This window comes from Mus caroli, chromosome 5, assembly GCF_900094665.2.
Source record: "Mus caroli chromosome 5, CAROLI_EIJ_v1.1, whole genome shotgun sequence".
Lineage (NCBI taxonomy): Eukaryota > Metazoa > Chordata > Mammalia > Rodentia > Muridae > Mus > Mus caroli.
In genome coordinates this window covers 83469982-83491528 of record NC_034574.1, presented here as the reverse complement: position 1 = coordinate 83491528, position 21547 = coordinate 83469982, and the positions used below count along the sequence as shown (strand labels likewise).

The window sequence follows — 21547 nt, the reverse complement described above, 5'->3', positions numbered from 1 at the left end:
GTTAGGAAGAATGAACTGGTTGTATACTATTTCTTTCTATTTGTGGTTATTGCTCATTGTCATAGTGTTTCTGTTGTTGTGAACAGATGTCATGACCTCTGCAACTCTTAGAAGGAAAACATTTCTTTGGGCTGGCTTAGTTTCAGAAGTATCATCATCATGGTGGCAAGGATGGCAGCTTGTGGGTAGGCATGGTCCTGGAGAAGGAGCTGAGAGTTGTGCATCTTGATCCCCAGGCAACAAGAAAGAGACAGTGCACCACACAGGGCCTATGTAAAAACCTCAAAGCCCACCTCACAGTGACACTCCAAAAGCCACACCTCCTAGTACTGGTACTCCTTATGAGAAAAGTATTCAAACATATGAGTCTAAAGTCCTATTCAGACCATCACATTGCTTAACATAAGATCACCATAATTTACCATGGGTTAATTAATTTCTTGGTTTTTTTGTTTTGTTTTGTTTTTGTTTTTGTTTTTGGAGACAGGGTTTTTCTGTATAGCCCTGGCTGTCCTGGAACTCACTTTGTAGACCAGGCTGGCCTCGAACTCAGAAATCTGCCTGCCTCTGCCTCCCAAGTGCTGGGATTAAAGGCGTGCGCCACCACTGCCCAGCTAGGTTAATTAATTTTTATTAATATTTTTGTTGCCTCCTGATTATCCACTAAAATGACCTTTATGGACATGCACGGTGGTGGATCTGTGCAGTCCACCTTTCGCCAGCAATAGGAGGGTGGGGCTGAGCACAAAGACCATGGTGTGAGAAGCAGAAGAATTTATTAGGAGTTTACACATTAAAATTAACATTTTTTATTCCTTTCATGTAAGTGATCATTTTCTGCTAGTCTTTTGTCCCTGCTTATTCCTGCTGTTTCTGAGTAGAAGTTATTATAGAGTTGATGATAGCCCAGGAAACTGGAGGTAATTCTCAACTTTGAAGTCCATGAAGTTGATCTCAGTGGTGCCATAATAGACTTGGGATTACAGTATGACCTTTAACATTAGGTTATACTGTAAGGTTCCAGTCCTACTAGACCAGGACAGTCTTTATTTCTTGGACATTTTCATGAGCAGAAATGAAGTTTGACTACTGAAAATATCTTGGTACTGGTACTTCTCAGATTTATCTTTGGTTTTATAAGTTACAATATTTGATATATAATTTTTATAGACAGAAAAGCAAACAGGTATAAACTCATAAACCCAACATAAAATTAGTGAATATTGTGCCTTTTCTATTTTTATAAAATACTGTTATTTTGCAGACCTGCTTATTGTTACTAACTTCATGGACTTTCTGTTTTAAGGCTTATAATTGTGTTTCCTAAATGCTAATGCCTGTATATGTTACCTGCATGGTATGTCCAGAAACTAGACTTTAGATGAGCACATCTTTTTTCTTGCGATACTACACATTTGTGTATTTGTACATAAGTGCAAGTACCTGTGAGGATGAGCTCCCCTAGAGCTGGGCGTACAGGGTCTGTGAGGGCTTGATGAGGGCACTGGTAAACAAGCATGTCCCCTGCAAGAGTACCAGTGCCCTTAACCAGAGGGAATGCACAAGGAGAACCTGGAATGAAATAAGAATGATCTTAGCTTGCTTTATTAGGGCTATCTGGAAAAGTAACAGCTATGTTCATTCAAATGTTTGCTATTTCTACTTTGTGTTATTTCTTTTGCTATTCTAAATAATCTTAGATTTTGAATATATATGATAAATACATGTACTGTTTTGTTTAAAATATTTATTTTATGTATGTTAGTACACTGTCATTCTCCTCTGGTGAGAGGAGGGCATTGGATCCCATTACAGATGGTTGTGAGCCACCATGTGGTTACTGGGAATTGAACTCAGGACCTCTAGAACAGCAGCTTATGCTCTTAAACGCTGAGCCATCTCTCTAGTCCATATGTACTAAGCTTTTTAAGAGATGGTTATATAGATTTTCTTTTTAATGTATTCTTTTAGACCATTGTCTTAAAGCAAAAGTAGACATTTCCAAAAAGTAGAATGTGTTGGCTATTGTGGAATCAACAAGCCAAAAATTTTTCTTGAACTCTTTCTTTTTTCTCTGTTCTCTTCTATATTGACTTTATTCTCTGCATGTGGTGATAAAAGTGAGTAGGTAGTTCATGATTCAGTACCTACAGCTTTTAACAAACTCTGAATATAAGTTTTTCTCCCAAAGACATGCAGATATTTCCATGAAGATACCTATATGTCTGAGCATGAGCTAAAGACCCACAGCTGATACAGCATGCCTTAGATCATACATCCAAGAACACATGGCATGGGTAAAACTTCTAGGTTCGAGGAGAGTTATTTACCTAAAGATTGGAGACAGTTATATCCAGTATAGTATACGAAGGTTACTTGTTAACATACAGGTTTTAGTAACCTAAGTTTTGCTTTGTTTCTGTTTGGGTATTTCCATATTGCTGTGAAAATACTGTAACAGGAATAGGCAAGTTATCGACGGCGGACGGTAAAGCCTTTGCAGACCCTGAAGTGCTCCGTAGGTTAACATCGTCTGTCAGTTGTGCGTTGGATGAAGCTGCTGCTGCACTTACCCGGATGAGAGCTGAGAGCACAGCAAATGCAGGGCAGTCGGACAAGTGAGTGCTTTGTGTAGTGTTCCATACAAACGTGATTTTCATAGGAATGAAAATAACTAATATTTGTTAAACTTTTTTTTCTTTTGCCTGATACTGTGTCTACTTAGCATGATACCTTTTTTTCTGTATATGCCCCAAAAAACCCATACCTGTCAACTTCTTAACATCAGTTCTATAAGTAAGCTGAGAGAGAGATCTTCAAGTAGGTGGAGTGTGCACAAGTCTATAAGTAGTGCTGGCAGCAGTTAGGGTCTGGCTGGTGGCTTTGTTAAGAGACTTTGCTGCTTTCCTCGGAAACACTGAGTTTAGTACCTGGCACTCGCATTGGGTGCTGACATCTCTCACCAGTGGCGTGTACACACAGAAACATACACATAAAATTTAAAAATCAAAAAAAAAGACTTTATTTACTTAGGTTGCTTTTTATGTATTAGTGACAAGGAAGTAACTGCTATTCTATCAATTGTATGTGTTACTTTTTTTCAGTTTATCTGTATAATTTAGATCATTTTAAAGGATGAGGTTTAGTATTTGCTTTCTATTGTTTTAAGAGTCATAAATCTTGTTTCTCATAATCTGAATGTCAGGCCAGAAGACCTTAACTTGGCTCTCATTCCTTGTATCTGTGGTTTTAGTCTTATTAAGGATTCAGTGTGAGTAATATTTTAAGGTTTTTCTAGTACTTTATAATGAAAATCATATTTCATATGTAAAATATGGATGTGTTGGATGTATTGTGGAGCATGAACGAAGCATCTGAAGAAGTAGCCTCGTCCAATTGAACATAAAGCTATATGGGGAGATAGCACAGTGGGTAAAGTTATTGCTGAGCAAGAGTGAGGACATGTGTGTGACTACCCAAGCACAAGGAAAACCAGGCACAGGAAGTGGAAATGAAAGAATTCCCAGAAGGTTGAGGGCCTGCTAGCCTGTCCCGTCTCAATAAGATAGAAGAGCACTGACTATGAGGCAATTATAGAAGTAAATACTTCCCCACTTATTCATTTATTAACATTACTTGCTCCCATCTTGTGATGCTCTTTTTATGGATGAAAGAACTCCGGTAGGTTTTTATAATTAGTAGATGTCTTACATATTTTATGAATTTTAAAATTTCCTGTAAAATTCCTAGCAAGTGAACAAAAGTTTAATGTATATTTTTGTTTCAACATTACATTGTACATAACTGAAAACATTTTAGAGTAGTGATAATTTTAACTAGATGACCTGGAAACCACTACTGGTATGATGCAGGTTTTCTGTCATCCCGAGGTGATCCTGTTCGTCTCTATTCCCATTGTAGCCGCAGTCTGGCAGAAGCTTGTTCAGAAGGAGATGTAAATGCTGTGCGGAAACTACTCATTGAAGGTCGGAGTGTGAACGAGCACACCGAGGAAGGGGAGAGCCTCCTTTGTCTGGCTTGTTCTGCTGGGTACTATGAGCTCGCACAGGTTTGTGTCCGGAAAATAAACCTTGAAAAGAAATCTCTCAGCCGGGCGTGGTGGCATAAGCCTTTAATCCCAGCACTTGGGAGGCAGAGGCAGGTGGATTTCTGAGTTCGAGGCCAGCCAGGGCTACACAGAGAAACCCTGTCTCGAAAAAAAAAAAACAAAAAAAAAAAACAAAGGAATCTCTCATTTACTAAGAAAAGAATGAATTTTTGTCCATTAAGCTAATTTTAGTACATTGTTACATATAGCTTGTATATTTTTAACTCTGAGGAATTTTACAAGTTTATGTAGGTGTTATATAAATAAGTATATTGAAAACTTTCAGATTTTATTAATAATCTTTAGATTTTATTTATTTATTTTTTTTTGTCAAGGTTTTATTGGCAATGCACGCAAATGTGGAAGACAGGGGAATCAAAGGTGACATCACACCTTTAATGGCTGCTGCTAATGGAGGACATGTCAAAATCGTGAAGTTGCTGCTAGCTCATAAAGCTGATGTCAATGCACAGTCTTCAACAGGTCATGCATGCTTCTGTTCCAGCTCCATTTGCTTGTAGCTTCCCTTTTAATAATAGTTTTCTGTGTGATTATTCCCTTTTAAAGACTTAACAGTTTCTTAGAAGTGCTACATATTTGAATAATTTCTATAAGGGTTAACTATACACATTTAATATGATTTATATTAATATATAATTATATATTATACAATTAATATACAACTTATAATAATATAAAGAAACATCTCCTGTTTTGTTTATGAGAAACTCTTAGGTTCTTTTAAACTATATTAATTGCCAGGCAGTGGTGGCGCACACCTTTAATCCCAGCATTTGGGAGGCAGAGGCAGGTGGATTTCTGAGTTCGAAGCCAGCCTGGTCTACAGAGTGAGTTCCAGGACAGCCAGGGCTACACAGAGAAACCCTGTCTCGAAAAACAAAAAACAAAAACAATATATATATATATATATATTAATTTTTTAAGCACTCAGTTTGAAAGACTGCTCTGTAGTTGTAGAAATGTATGATTTATACGTCTCAAAACCTGGCTTCCTTTTTATTACTAGTACAAGATAGGGAGAATAGGAAGAACAGCAAGGACTTTACCATGTTCTCCTAATTTTGCTAAATTGTGGCCAATGAAAAAATTATAAAAACAGGTCCAATGGCCCCCAATTTTAGCCTTAAAGATTTCTAGTTTCTCTGGCTCTAACAGTTATGTAAAATTGTATTTTGTGAGTTTTCTTGAGATTAAAAAAAATCAAATTTAGTTGTGTTTTAAATAAAAGTCTACATAATTTTTTGTTTTAAACTTTTTTACTTACCAAGTTGGGGTCTCTTAACTTGGGGAGTTTTTAATCACTAAGCAGGGAATCTTTTGCTCATTGTTTTGTCTCATGCCTGTTCTAGGACATGGGAGGCTGAGTCAGGAAGGTTCTGTGCGTTTAGACTAGCCTGAACTGCACAACATGTTCCAAAAATAAAAATATGAAATCATTTAACATTGATCAGTTATCATGTGGGTTATATATGAGAGGTTTGGGGTATAATACCATTTATTAAAAATAATGCTTTATCAAACATTTTTCTGATTAAAGTTAACTATAATCTCATTTGGGAAGGAAAAGGTTAATTTCAGGAAAGAAAGTCACAGTTCACTTATAATTCTGAAAGTTTTTTTTTTTCTTTTAATTTCAAATTAAAATATAAGTACATTACTTCTGCATTCGCTGTCCTCCCTCCCTTACTTTGCATTTCCCTTCTAAACCCTCCTATGTCCCTCCCTCCATCGCCCCCTCCAACATTCCTTTTTTGCCACTCACTTTCAAACTGACAGTCTCTTTTATTATTACTATTATTACTATTAATGTTACCAATATATGTATGATACAGAAATATGGCTTACTGAGTTGGTTTAGTGTGGGCTGTGTGTATATTATTTTAGTGGTGCACTTGTTATTAGATCACCAGTTAGAGGGCTCATCTTTGGAAAAGGCTGACTCTGTCAGTAGTCATTAGTTGCCTATAGTTCTTTGTCTAGGGCTGGGATCCTTTTAGATTTCTTATTTCAGTGTTAGTATGTCTATTAGAATTATTGTTCAGGTCTTGTTTAGGTAGCTGGTTTGTTGCGTTATCATGGGTTTGGCTTCCCTGTCATCTGTCAGTTCTCCAATCTTGATAAGTTTATTTGATTTTTCTGTAATTTGACATATATTTTGTTTCTGTTGTTTGGTGCTACAAGGAATTGAGTTCAGAATCTTGCACCTGTTAGGCAAGCATTGACCAAATAAGCTAAGTCCGAGGCCTTTTACTTCATATTGTAAGCCAGGCACTAACCAAGCTTTCTAGGCTCTCTTAGAGTCAGAGTGTGACTAGGACTGGCCTTAGATTTTCCATCCTTTTGTTTTAGCCTTCTGATAGTTGGGATCAAAACCCATCCCACCAGGCACAGCTTGATACTGTGTTTAAATAGAAAGGGAGGATAGGAAGTTGATTTCAGAAAAAGAAAGTACAGCCAAGTAATGAAATTATATGTATCTATTTAGCATTTATTATGGATACAGTTTTCCACATTAGCTTTTGTAATATAAATTTGTTTCATGTAAAAAAGCTTTACATTTATTTTTATTTATGTGTGTGCATGCATGTGTGTGCCATGGTGCATGTTGGGAAATCAAAGGACAACATCCAGGATTAGGTCTTTCCTCCTCCTCCTCCATGTGGGTCCCCAGGATCAAACTCGGGCCATCCAACTTGGTGGTATGTCCATTTACATGCAGAAGCATCTTACTGGGTCAAGGTGCACATACATGCTTGTGTTTGTGTGTCTGTGAGTGATATTAACATCTTTTCATTGTTTTCTTACCTAAACAGGCAACACAGCTCTTACCTATGCTTGTGCTGGAGGCTACGTAGATGTTGTAAAGGTGCTCTTGGAATCCGGTGCTAGTATTGAGGACCATAATGAGAATGGTCATACACCTCTTATGGAAGCTGGAAGTGCTGGTCATGTGGAAGTAGCCAGATTGCTGCTAGAAAATGGAGCTGGCATCAATACGCATTCCAATGAATTTAAAGAGAGTGCCCTTACATTAGCTTGTTATAAAGGTATCATATAAATCTTTTTGTGAAATGAAATAATGAAATCAAAATCGGTTTCTAAATTAACAGGAAAATGTAGTATATAGTGTTATTAGACATGAGTAAGTTTTTTAAAGTGTTTTATAACTTATATTTAATATTGTATCGTCTCAGCATTGTAATTTTGTCAATGAAAGTGACAATCCAACTCTTTTATCAGTAAGCTGATGATTTTAAGTGATTACACTTTTTGATGGTTTTCCATTTTGGAAACATTTTACCTTTTGCAAGAGGTACATGGTAATTAAATATCAACCAATGTGAAAATATTACTAGTACGGAATATAGATTCTTAGGTGGGCCAAATATGTCCACCTACAAGAAATCAACATTAGAGATTTCCTTTTTTTTTTTTTTTTTTTTTTTTTTTTTTATCCTGATTTTTACAGATAGTATTTCTCTGTGCAGACCTGGCTGTCCTGTAATTCACTTTGTAGACCAGGCTGGCCTTGAACTCAGAAATCCGCCTGCCTCTGCCTCCTAAGTGCTAGGATTAAAGGCGTGCACCACCACGCCTGGCCTAGAGATTTCTTAAAAGAGCCAAAGAGTCACAGTTTTCATACTCTACTGGTATAACAAATATGTGACTATAAAATGAGTGTTTCTTTTTTCCATTTTTTTTTTTTTAAGATTTATTATTATATCTAAGTACACTCTAGCTGTCTTCAGACACAGCAGAAGAGGGCATCAGATCTCATTACAGATGGTTGTAAACCACCATGAGGTTGCTGGGATTTCAACTCAGGATCTTGGGAGGAGCAGTCAGTGCTCCTAACCACTGAGCCATCTCTCCAGCCCCCTTTTTTTTCTTTAAAGAACTTAAAAATGAGCCATGCAACTTTGTGCCTGTATCTATCCCATGGCACATTTAGGTCATAAAACACCATTTCGTCTTTATCTGAAGTATTAAGACAAAGGTTTTGCAAGTGCAGATAAAAAATGTAAGGACCCTTCAGGTCTGTAAGCTTGTCACTGAGGACCCTTTCATGCTGATCACATACTCAGCCTATTGTATACTGAGATGTGTAAATAGCTAAGATTTGCATTGTTTAATTATGAGTGTGTGATGTTAGCAGATTTTCATGTGGCCAGCACAATTGAAGTCACTTACTTTCCTCTCCTAGGCACAAGGGCTGCTCTTCTTTAAAGGAGTTAAAATTTGGGAACGTTGATTGGATAACTTTATACAAACACTTTTGAACCCAGTACTGGTTCCATTGCATTACTTATTCCCAGCTGGCTAGAACACTTTGTGACAACTCTTGTCTCTTACCTTTCTTTTGTAGCCTACTCTACTTTCTAGAGAGCACCTAAGGTTGAGTGCAAACTTTAATTTGAAGCTAGTTAGAAAATTAAGCTAGTGGAATGCACCTGGAATACTGACAGGGATCAGTGAACTCTGTTAGTTTCTTTTGTTTCTATTGGTATTACTTGAGAGTTTGACAAGATAGGAAAGATAATAGACACAGACAGACTTGAGTATTGATATATTGATGAGATAGTCAGCCTAATCACCAGGTATTAGATAGTGTGCTTACTGTCTTGTTTTAGTGTGTCTAGGGCTGTTTTATTTTTTCCTTTCTGGTCTAATTCTAGTTGATTATAAATTGATTATAACTCATTTTATATTACTCTCTTACATAGTATCCAAAGTACTATTTATATATATATAATTGGTCTACTTTTTAGTCACTTTTTGCAGTTTCTTTGAAAGTGTGCATTTCTATCATATATATTAGTAATAAAAGAATGCATATAATTCAATGATGTTTTAACAACATTTTCATAAACGGGGTTTACAAATTACAAATAAGAGTCCCCTGAACAGTTTGTTAGTTGTAATTTTAAGCACTTGGTCTCATAAGGTAATAGCTTCAATGATTTTCATCCCAGGCTACTTCTCTTGACAAATACATAAAATATAGCACAGGAGCCGAAGAGATGGCTCTGCAACTAGAGTGATGGCTGTTGTTACAGAGGACCGATTTCAGTGTGGACGCACCTGCCTGGCAGCTCACAACTCCCAACTGCAGGAGATGTGATAGCTTCTGCTGCTCTCTATGGGCACTGCAATCAGAGAGCAGGCACATAATTGAAAATGGCAGAAATCTAAAAATACGTAAAGTGTGGTAGGGAATTTGTTACAGAAAGATCATTTGAGATGTTGGGATGTGGCATCTTTGTTTATCCGCACCAAAAATGATATATTACTTTTATTTTAAGAATAGTTTTTGAGGGCTGGTAAGATGGCTCAGTGGTTAAGAGCACCAACTGCTCTTCTGAAGGTCCTGAGTTCAAATCCCAGCAACCACATAGTGGCTCACAACCATCCGTAACGAGATCTGACACCCTCTTCTGGAGTGTCTGAAGACAGCTACAGTGTACTCACATAAAATAAAATAAATAAATCTAAAAAATAAAAAAAGATAAAAAATTTTAAAAAAAAGAATAGTTTTTGAAAATAAGTAAGTAATCCAACATAATTTTGATTTAGGACATCTAGAGATGGTGCGATTTCTTTTGGAAGCAGGCGCTGATCAAGAACATAAGACAGATGAAATGCACACTGCTTTAATGGAGGCTTGCATGGTAAGATGGATAAAATGCACATAGATTTTTGTACTATTGGGAATGGGAGAGCTACTGGGAAGTAAATAGCCTTTCTTGTTTTGCAAAAGCTCTATTTTGTCTTACTTTATTGTGGAGCAGAATCTCAGCTGAACTATTATTTTTAAGCTGTACTTGGTGATTACATGTAATTCAAGCATTTAGGAAGTTGATACAAGAAGATTGCTGTTATTTTGAGGCAAGATTAGACTATATAGTGAGTACCAGCTCAACCATGGTTACATCACAACATTCTGTCAAACTATAAAGAACTGCCAGACAAGATTTCTGCCTTCAATCCCAGCAGTAAGAAGTCAGAAACCAGTGGGTCTATATCAGTTTCAGGACAGCCTCGTCTCCATAGTGCGTTTCAGGACAGCCAGAACTATGTAAAGAGGGCCAAAAAAGCAAGTGTGTGTATATACATGCACACATACACACACATGCATGCATGCATGCTTGCACACATCTTTGATATAGAGTTTGTCTTTGAAATTTAAATTATGTTAATACTCTTAAAAATGTTTGCATCTTATATTTTCTTTACAAAAGAGATGTATCTAAAAAAACTATAGGAAGATTTATGAGAAATGTTATACAGTTGTTATTTAGTACTTGAATTATATATTGCTTTTTTATTTTCAGCCCTGTATTTACTTTAATGAATTTCTGTTTTGTGCATGTATAAATTTCTTTGGAGCTTTTGAGTTCCTTGTCTGGTGTTCTTAGGATCATAAGCGACCAACACACAGCAACAATATTGATGTTTCCAGTAATCTCTCTGATAAGGAAATTCAGTCACTGTTACTACCTTATACCACAAAAATACATGGTATTTAGACAGAGGAATTTTTCTGTAAATACATATACTAAAAAAAAAAATCACAAATAAATGCAAATATTTGGGCATGGATCTCTGATACTCAGTCTTAATAAATAATATAGATAGGTAGGTAGCAAGCATAGATAGATAGATAGATAGATAGATAGATAGATAGATAGATAGATAGATAGATAGATAGACAGACAGACAGACTTGTAATCCCAGTTATTAGTCACAATAAATAATAATGGGTGGGAGTTCGGGCTGATGGATGTGATCAAAAGGTGCATGAATCGAAGCCAGGCATTGGGAGGTCTCGCTAAAAACTTGAAGCTCTGAATTTATGGAAAGCATTTCAAAACTGCTAAAATAGTAATGTTACTTGGAAATAAGACATTAGAGGTGTCAGATATGTCTTGTCTTAGTTAGGCCAGGGTGGATATGACTTAGAGCAAGGTTTGAGGAAGTATATGAAGGATTAAAAGAAACTAGTTATTGAAAGGAAAGCAGAGTGGAAAGGAAATTCTTATGTAGTTGCCAGTAATAAGCTACCTTCTTTTTCTTTTCACTTGTGTTTAAATAATGAACACGGAAGAAAACCTCATGTGCATATAGCATTTGCTCATTTAACACACTGTACGGTGTATTCTACAATGTTTGAGATGCTGTTTTCTACCTGCCTAATCAAGTTTGCTCACTCTTAAGAGGTTATGAAAAATTTGCTTTTCTGTATCTGAGCTTTGTTTTTTTTTGTTGTTGTTGTTGTTGTTATTTGTTACTTTTTTTGTTATTTATCAGTTAATTGTCCACTGTGCTCTGCAGGCTCTCTGTGGCCTTAGATTTGTCTTAATTCATGTACTTGCCATTGCTTACTTGATGGCTGATAAGCACTTCTTGATTACAGGCATCCTTCTTCTCTAATTTGCTTTAAATCCCCAAGCTCCTAATTTTTAGTCTTGTACAATAAAAGTGTACTGGCAACACAGCATATAATTACTGAAGTGTCAGATGTAGATTATTCTTGTGTGAGCGAACATCAACAAACTTTAGTGTATGGTAATTGAGAAATTTTTAAATTTGAAGGGTTTTTTTTTTTATGGTGCTAACTTAATTTCATTCTTAATTGCTTATAAATAGGATGGCCATGTTGAAGTAGCTAGGTTGCTTCTGGACAGTGGTGCTCAAGTGAACATGCCAGCTGATTCATTTGAGTCACCATTGACTTTGGCTGCATGTGGAGGACATGTGGAACTTGCAGCCTTACTTATTGAAAGAGGAGCTAGCCTGGAAGAGGTCAATGATGAAGGTTATACTCCTTTGATGGAGGCAGCTCGTGAAGGACATGAAGAAATGGTGGCATTACTTCTTGGCCAAGGTAAGCACATCTAGCAAATACTAAATAACAAATCTATAGAACACAAGTCTGTTCAACACAAGTTGAATTTCTGCACTGAGCTGTTGCTCCCAAAGTTCTGCTTTGTCTGCTGTAAAATGACTCACATACCCTGTTTAAACAAATGATGTAGAACTTTCTTCAATGTAGAACTTTCAATATTGTGCGCTATGAGAAAATAAAAGAACAAACAAAAATCAAGTTCAGATGGACAATTTTCTTAAGGTAATATGAGGTACAGTTCTTGAAGCCTAATGTAATGAGGGAAATCTTTAGAGGTAGAACAGTTCCCCATAAGTAAGTGTGTGATAGAACCAGTGCCTGATGGAGGAGCATGGGAAACACTGCTGTGAAGTTTTAAGCCATGAAATGTACAGCAGGCCAGATGAGGATTACACACTGTAATCCCAGTGATAGGTGGCTGAGGCCAACCAGGGCTTACATGGTGACACTCTCTAGGAAAAACAAGACAGCACAGAAAACCAACAGTTACATCGGAAACTGTTTCTCATAAGGATCATCAGGATCTTCTAGAAAAAGAAAGGTGGTCTAATAGTTTAAATATCTTACATTTAGATGATAATTTCCTATTGGATTTATTTTTTATCCAATAGTATTTTTTTTACCTTGTAAAATCTGATCCATTTAATATAAGGGGACACATTTTTTGTTTTTATGTATAGGTTCTTTTGACTAGAACTCTAAGGTACAGATTTTTGAAAAGTGGGTTCTTTTTAAAAGTGAGTCATTTACACTGTGTGGTAATTTTGTTACTTTAGTCAGTTTTGTTTCTGTGGGGGTGGCTCAGGAAGTTCCTACAACAGTGCTTATCATATGGTGCTAATTAAAATCAACTCTGGTGTGGTGAGCATAATGATGGTAATGGTGTTGCCTATGGTAATTCAATTAAGAGAATTAGCTTGTGCTGTATGTAAAATGATGCTGAAAATAAAACCAACATAAGGCCTTAGGGATATGTTGCTCAGGGGTGTAGTACTTACTCAGTGTTCTCAAGCAAGGACTTGTTCCCCCTGCCCCCCAACAGCTCACACTTGCCTAATATGGCAGGCCATGGGTTCATTCTCCAACACGCCCCTCCTCTAAGTTCAAATTATGTATATAAATGTACCTTCACAGTCTGTACTTTGAATATTGTCCAGGAAATAGTAATGGCTTAATAAATGTTAGCTACTGTAACTGATTGACATTGTATCAATTGATACTGTAATTGGTAAAGTATCTTTATCACCTACCCTCTTAATGGGAGGGAATTTGGGTAATGTTATGACTCCTTTTAGTTATTACTGGTACCTTTTAAAACAGATATAACAACTGAATTTATCAAACACAGACTCAGTGAATGTACATTGTTTTTATTTTTTTATTTCCAAGAGAAGGGAAGAGATCCCTCTATTCTATTAGATATATTTCATTAGAAAACAGTTATGTTTTGTTTGTATCTGATTAAATGCATGAACTTCCTTTAAGCAGAATCTTTATTTTAGGAGCAAATATCAATGCACAGACAGAAGAAACTCAAGAAACTGCCTTGACCCTGGCTTGCTGTGGAGGCTTTCTGGAAGTGGCAGACTTTCTGATTAAGGCTGGGGCTGATATAGAACTAGGGTGTTCTACTCCTTTGATGGAAGCTGCTCAAGAAGGTCACTTGGAGTTAGTGAAATACTTACTAGCTGCAGGTATGCTTTTTGTTTTTAATTTGGGAATATATTGTATGATGTAAATAAGTATCACAGCATCCAAATATGTTTAGGTTGTTATGGTACATAAAATATATTTTGAAAAGTTAGGATATGCTTCGTGTATGTTCTGAATAATTTACCTATCATAGGAAATACTTGCAATTTTAACCTCTTTTTAAGTATAATTTTAAAGTATTTTTTTAACTTTTTTTTTTTTTCAAAAAAAAATTTGTTTGTGGTAGACATGCCACTCACTGTGCATATGTTAAGAGGTACAGGACACACCTTGTGGGAGTTAGCTTTCTTTCCTTCATGTAGGCTTGGGGACCAAATTTGGATGGTCAGGCTTTGGCAGCAAGTGGTGTTACCAGCTGAGCCATTTCTTGCAGATTTCCTTCACACCCTCTATTAAAGAGGCTGTCAGTGTGCTCATTCTAAACATGGATATGGATATACTGTCTGGTTCAGGAGATGGGGACTATCATGAAGGAATAGGTTTATGTTCATTTTTAAAAAGGTTGTAAGTAATCATATGTAACTATTACAGGAGCTAATGTTCATGCAACGACAGCAACAGGAGACACAGCTTTAACATATGCCTGTGAAAATGGCCATACGGATGTAGCAGACGTCTTACTCCAGGCAGGTGCAGATCTGGTAAGCTTTGTCCCTTAAATCTTCATCTGTAAAATAAGAAAAGAGTTAAGGCATTGTAGCACATTCCTATGTAGTCGGAGGCTAAAGCGGGAAGATGCATAAAAGTTTAAGGGCAGCCAAGGTTGCCTGAGTTCAAGGTTTCCCTGCAGTACATGGTAAGACCCTGCCTAATCAAACAAAGCCAAGAAATCAATTCAAAGGCATATTTCTCCTACCTTTGTTAGCTTTTTTCCTTATTATTTAAATTTACACAGTCAGGTTTTTTTGGTTTTTGTTTGTTTTTACACATTCTTTAGTCTTTGTTCTTGTTCTTATTTTTGTAGTATTAATCAGTTCACTAATCTTATTCCTGTTTATGCAGACATTTTTTCTGCTAGAGATATTTCTACAAATTAATTTTCCTTAGTTGTTTATTTAAGGCACATGTGACTTATAAGCATTTTTTTGTAGGTTGGGGAAAAAACTGCCTGTATAAAAAGCATCATAAAATGTTGAAAAAGAAGCATTAGTATTTATATACATAAATTACTTAGAAAGGTAAAATATATTGTAAGATCACTCAATGCTGGTTATTAAGAAATGTCATAGGGAATGCACAGAAAGTAAGAAAGGTCAGAAGGTGTAGCTAGTTATTTGATGTAGTTACTGGCTAGATGGGGTTTGGAAAGGGAGGCCTGGAAATGGTGTGACAAAAGAGATGCATAATTGGAAAAAAAAATTGTCAGAGGAAGTCTTAGAGATTAGAAGTTGTCAAGTTCCTTTGTATAAAGGAAGAGCTATTCTCACTGGAGCACTTAGGAATTCAAATGGAACCTCAATTCTATAGGGAGTTTAAGACTAGACTTCACTACATGAGACTCTCTTTTTAAAAGTAATATGTGTTTGAGGAGATTATAATCTGAGCTAAAGTAGGAGTTTCATATCCAGTGCATACCTGAGATATGGAAGTAGCTTGACCATCTACTTCCTGGAATCTAGGATTACAGGTGTGTGTAATCACCAACTTTAGTCTTCAAATTATTACAATGGCACACATCTATTTTAATTGAAAGCATATTCTTTTTAGTTTGCTCATTACATGATATATTTATATATGTGTGTGCATATATGTATGTGGGATATGCTCAAAAGTAAGCCCACTTTTCCTTTTCATTTGCATGAAAAGAGTAGTTGACTTTTCGCTTTAGTTATCAACTGTGGTTTGGTTTGGTTTTTATGCTTTTGTTTTAAAACAGGAACATGAGTCAGAAGGTGGAAGAACTCCTTTAATGAAAGCTGCAAGAGCGGGTCATGTTTGCACAGTCCAGTTCTTAATTAGCAAAGGTAAGCTAATGTAGAGGGATTCTGTGTGAAGTATCTTCCTATATGTATGCTCAGGCAGATTGACATTGGAAGGCTAAAGAACATCTTGTGGTTGTTACATCTCAATGGAGAAGGATGCTCTTCACATTAGTAATAAACTTCTCATCATATATAATAGTTGTGAACTACTATAATACCAAATAGCCCCTCTTTTTGGAGAAAGGGTTTTGGAAGCACATGTAGCTTTTGCTGTCCTTGAACTCACTCTCTATAGACTAGCCCTTGAACTCTCTGAGGAAAAAGCTTACCTGCTCTTTCCTCTTAATACAGAAAGATGAGAGAAAAGCATTGCTTGGTCTTTTTATTCCTTGTGAGTTTTTTAATGTATTTAGACCATAGAATACTGTGTTTGTCTTTTTTTTTTTTTTTTTTTTTTGGTTTTTCGAGACAGAGTTTCTCTGTATAGCCCTGGCTGTCCTCACTTTGTAGACCAGGCTGGCCTCGAACTCATAGTCCTCAGACTGTAAAATAAGTCAGTGGATATCAGCAAGGAAAGGTATTTCTGCTTAGTCAGATGACCTGAGTTTGATGCTTGGAACCCACAAGCAAGAAAGAGAAAATCAACTTCTATGAGCTGTCCTGCTTCCACACGCATACCGTGCCACATATACACCCCGATATATTTGCTTGCAAGCATAAACACTAAGTAATCTAACATCTTACCATTGGTGCTGAATGATCGCATCAGTGGTTAAGAGCACTTGTAGCTCAGTTTCCAGCACCCACATGAAGTAGCTCACAACTTCCTGTAACTATAGCTCCAGTGGGTACCAATGTCCCCTGGAAGCACATGGGGGAGGCACATAATCACACCTAGGCACACGCATATACATGTAATTCTACTAATGTGTTCTCCCCTACTCTGCCCCCGTTTTTTTTTTTAGGAGCAAATGTGAATCGAACCACAGCTAATAATGATCATACTGTACTGTCCCTGGCTTGTGCAGGAGGTCATTTGGCAGTGGTAGAACTACTTTTGGCTCATGGAGCAGACCCTACTCACCGTTTAAAAGTAGGTAACTCAAGTACTTAAGGCAGCATCATGAATACTTCTTCATCTTGAACATCATAAAATGATCATATATAAATACATACCTGTAATGACATTCTGAGTATTAAGTTACCTGATGTTAATACAAAAAGAAGTGTTGTGTCTTAGCTATTTAAGTTAAGTGTATCTGAGACCTAACTGCTTTCTTGTGTGCTTATTTCACTTCTATATTCATTCTTCTAGGATGGCTCAACCATGTTGATAGAAGCAGCAAAGGGTGGCCATACGAGTGTTGTTTGCTATCTTTTAGACTATCCCAATAATCTACTTGCAGCCCCTCCACCAGACGTCACTCAGCTAACTCCCCCATCCCACGATTTAAATAGGGTAAGATTCAAAACTAAAGGACCGCACATTTCCTTTAGCATTTAAATAATTTTCATTTAAACTTTTATTTTTTGTAATGTCATTTGTATAATTATGTCAAGGCGAATGTACATCTAGTAGAACAATTTTTTTTTGGATTGGTAGAATTATGTTTTCCTTTTTAAATTATGATCGGGAATAACAGTTCAATTCATAGTCACTTTTTAAAAATCAAAGAATAAGGAAAGTAATTTGTAAATATGTCTGAAATGGATATTACATATTCTTAACAGTTCTGCAGTTTATTAGTATGAGAATAGACTGAACACTAAAGAGGGACTATCACCCTTTTTCCTTAGGCACCTCGAGTACCAGTTCAAGCACTGCCCATGGTTGTCCCACCTCAGGAGCCTGACAAACCACCTGCCAACGTTGCTGCTACTCTTCCCGTTAGGAGTAAAGGTCAGTTATACTTCTAAAGATTGTTTCCTACATGTTCAGGTGAAAATAAAAGAATAACCAGCCCTTACTCTTCAAGAGCAATGCAGTTACTAAGTTGGAATCAGTAATGTTTTTCAGGTGAAAGTAAGAAAACAAAAACTAGCCCTTAAAAATTATTTTCACCAACGAGGAAGTTTCTTAAGTTGGTATCATTAATGTCTTTTTGTTTGTTGTTTGTTTTAAACCAATGAGAAAAAACAAGTTTCTGGGAGGGAAAATAGGTGCTAAGAGAAACTCAGAAGAGATTCAGTTGGCTCTTTTTGATGGAATTCTGACTACTAACTAAACCTAACTCTTTATAGTGGCATGAGGCAATAAAGACTAAGAAGTTGGATCAAATATTAAAATTCAATGTAAAAACTGGTTTAACATAGATTTATATCTTAGATACTTTTTCCTCAGCCTAATATTCAAAGATATGTAAGATGTAATACATTCATTATATCTTAAAATACCAAGGTCCATTTTTTTTGACTTGTATATGTCATACCATGCCTGTTCTTAAGTATATCCCCAATTACCAGTTTAAGTCAGTTTTTCCTTTGAAAAGTTTTACATGAAGAAATTGTGATTTTTTTTTTTAATTTTAATTTTTATTTTTTTATTTTTTTGCATCTTGGTTTTGGCTACCTGTGTTCTTTTACCAACAAGTATGCTATGTATTTCCAGCAGCTCTTTTCGGTCACTACAAGCAGCCTATTGTCTTGGCATTCTTTTCGGTTGGTTCTAAACCTGTTAGCCAGACCAGTCTGTTTTCCTGGCTGTCAGACTGTAACAGAGGATGGTGTAGTCTAGTATCTTTTCTTCCAGGGACACTAAATCCCAGTTCTCTATTGGCTAGGCAGCTGTGTGAATATGCGAGTTTCTATCTCTTTCCTTTGTTAGTCTTATAGATAGTAGGTCCCAATGAAGACATATATTTTAGTTGGATTTTAATTTCTTGGTACATCTCAGTGGTTTGGGTTCTCTCTGTGTGTATGTGTGTGTGTTTATAAAAGGCACAGATGTTTATTAAGTGTGGAAAATCATTTTTCTGATCTTATGATGAGTTTTTACATTCTGACCATATGAAATACTACACGTAGCCTTAGACTTGACGTAAACTGCACCACTTAGGTGTCACAGCTTACATCCCTCTAGTGTCTTAATTTTAGCCTTGTGGTATTTATAAAATTCTGAACTTTACTTCCAGATGTTACTCTATGCACATAAAATACATACATTCTATATTTATGATAGAGAAGGTGGACTTGTGTTTAACTACTTAAAAGTACATTTCACCTTCATGGATATGATAGCTTGGTGCATAACTGTTGGCACTAACCCTCCCAACAGTAACTCTGTAATGAGGATGCCATTCACGTGCACTTCTGAGGGGGTTTCTTTTTCACACAGCTGCTTCTAAACAAAAGTCCAACAGCCATTTGCCAGCAAACAGCCAGGATGTACAGGGTTACATCACCAATCAGTCTCCAGAGAGCATTGTAGAAGAGGCTCAGGGAAAGTTAACAGAACTGGAACAGAGGATAAAAGAAGCCATAGAAAAAAATGCACAGCTGCAGTCCTTGGAGCTGGCTCATGCTGACCAACTCACCAAGGAGAAGATCGAGGAGCTGAACAAAACGAGGGAGGAACAGATTCAGAAGAAACAAAAGATTCTGGAGGAACTGCAGAAAGTAGAGCGAGAGCTACAACTGAAAACCCAGCAGCAGCTTAAAAAACAGTATCTAGAAGTTAAAGCTCAACGAATTCAGCTTCAGCAGCAGCAGCAGCAGTCTTGCCAGCATCTGGGACTACTTACTTCTGTTGGGGTTGGAGAGCAGCTTTCCGAGGGAGACTATGCACGGTTACAGCAAGTGGATCCTGTTTTGCTTAAAGATGAACCCCAGCAGACTGCTGCTCAGATGGGTTTTGCACCAATCCAGCCTCTGGCGATGCCTCAAGCTTTGCCTCTGGCAACGGGTCCCTTGCCTCCAGGGTCCATCGCAAATCTTACAGAACTTCAAGGAGTGATAGTTGGACAGCCAGTACTGGGCCAAGCACAGTTGGCAGGGCTGGGGCAAGGAATTCTCACTGAAACACAACAAGGGTTAATGGTAGCCAGCCCTGCTCAGACCCTCAATGACACGCTGGATGACATCATGGCAGGTGGGTTTATATTGTTATGAGCAGGTATCAAATATGATTTGCTTAAGGCGAGTAAGAGTGTGCCAGCATTTTTTTTTCTTTTTCTTTTTTTCGTTTTTTCCCCCCTTTTTTTTTAAAAAACAAAAAACAAAAAAATTGCTCAATACTCAACTTGAGAAGTATTTTTTGGACTCTTGACTCATTATGTCTTTAGAAAAACTACATTAAATAGTTCTCAGATGGCTACAGGTCAAATTAAAGATTAGCTTATACACTGTAAATGAATGAATCTGTCGTGGCTGGGAATCTGTTTTTCAGTAGTGGGTTGAATCTTGGTTTTTACTTTTGGTTTTGTTTTTCCACTTTAAGTTCAGAACATGGGTTGGGTTTTGGCATTTTTGCTTCTGTATTCATACCAATAAAAGGGAAATTGATAAAAATCGAGGTACACAGGTAGTAGGGCATATTAGGAAGTCTACTTGTGATTGAACAAAAACCCAAAACTTTTATACTAATGTACCAAGCTTCATGGTGGCTATTTAAAGACAAGCAAACAACAATCAAAACAGACACTTTGACAACATAAATAAAGTATCAACCAAGTAGAGTCTGATTTTACTGTATGTCAGTAATTTTTATCCCCTGTGAATGTTAATGTATAGTCTGTTTCTGACTGTATTATGGGAAGGTATTTTCCCCATGGTAAATGACATGTTTTTAAATGTGTAGCCAGTAAGATTTTATTCTATTTTAACAAGGACTGCAATTTAAGAAGAGTGTTAATATTGCTTATTTTGGACTAATTTTGTAAATTGTTTAACAGAGTAGAATAAGATTTCATAAGGTTATAGGTTATAAGCATGCTAATTGAAATAATTTTTCTTTAGGAAGAAAACTTGATAAGGAAGGGAGGAATAAATAGTAAATAGTTGTTGAATTTTGATATGTTTCTTCTGCTATCTTCCCATTTTTAACATTTATTTGTTTTTACTTGGGTTGTTTAGTATTTCTACTTTGAAAACTCTGAGAAACATTTATTATGATGGAGTCATTATTGTAAGGTTCCTTTCTTGAAAGAAAATATGCTGTGGAGTGTTTAGATGTTTAGATTGAGATAACATTAAGAAACTGAGAAAAACAAGTAATGAAGGTTATACATTTCAAAAACTGTTATAGTTTCCCAATCCTTTTATTTTTAATTTTCTTAGCAATATGTAATATGAAAATCTCTGTTAGAGGCTGGAGAGATGGCTCAGTGTTTAAGAGCACTGACTGCTCTTCCAGAGGTCCTGAGTTCAAATCCATATGATAGCTCACAACCATTCGTAATGAAATCTGACGCCCTCTTCTGGTGTGTCTGAAGACAGCTACAGCGTACTTAGATACTATAATAAATTTTAAAAAAAAAGAAAAAAAGAAAACCTGTTAATCTTAAGAGTAAAACTACACCAGTAAGATTGCTAGTAGTGACTTATAATAAGAATTGTAACAATCTTCATATTCATCAGTATAAGATTTTCCAAAACTTAAAGCCCTGTTAATAATCTCTAACTAGTTATGATTAGATATCTAATAAACTTTAAAGACATTGAATGACAGTGCATAGTAGCATAAATCTAAAATTAATACTATGTCCATTAAGTTAGATTGTAATTTCTTATTATCTCAGGTTACCAAAGGGTTTTAGAGTTAAGTGTTATTTATTGATGAAATGAAGACTTGGTCGTTCTGTACCAATGACTGTTGGAAATTTGTTTTTAATGTGCTATCAGAGTTTACCTGATGTACATGGGCTGATGTAAAAATTTTTA

General features: G+C 36.3%; 1 protein-coding gene across 8 annotated transcripts in view; it reads left to right on the top strand.

Moving 5' to 3' along the window:
• Positions 1 to 21547, top strand: part of Ankrd17 (ankyrin repeat domain 17) — a 140149-nt gene that overhangs the window by 62297 nt on the left and 56305 nt on the right. For 5 of the 8 annotated variants that reach the window (XM_029477247.1, XM_029477246.1, XM_029477250.1 and 2 more), the window contains 13 exons: positions 2462 to 2618; positions 3922 to 4069; positions 4444 to 4591; positions 6943 to 7176; positions 9704 to 9798; positions 11777 to 12014; positions 13538 to 13729; positions 14280 to 14389; positions 15625 to 15712; positions 16636 to 16763; positions 16986 to 17129; positions 17468 to 17570; positions 19005 to 19757. In XM_029477247.1, the coding sequence (XP_029333107.1) occupies positions 2462 to 2618; positions 3922 to 4069; positions 4444 to 4591; positions 6943 to 7176; positions 9704 to 9798; positions 11777 to 12014; positions 13538 to 13729; positions 14280 to 14389; positions 15625 to 15712; positions 16636 to 16763; positions 16986 to 17129; positions 17468 to 17570; positions 19005 to 19757 (2538 nt within the window). The remainder of the gene's footprint in view (positions 1 to 2461; positions 2619 to 3921; positions 4070 to 4443; positions 4592 to 6942; positions 7177 to 9703; positions 9799 to 11776; positions 12015 to 13537; positions 13730 to 14279; positions 14390 to 15624; positions 15713 to 16635; positions 16764 to 16985; positions 17130 to 17467; positions 17571 to 19004; positions 19758 to 21547) is intronic. The other 3 variants (XM_021163450.2, XM_029477249.1, XM_021163452.2) reach the window with 1 other exon arrangement.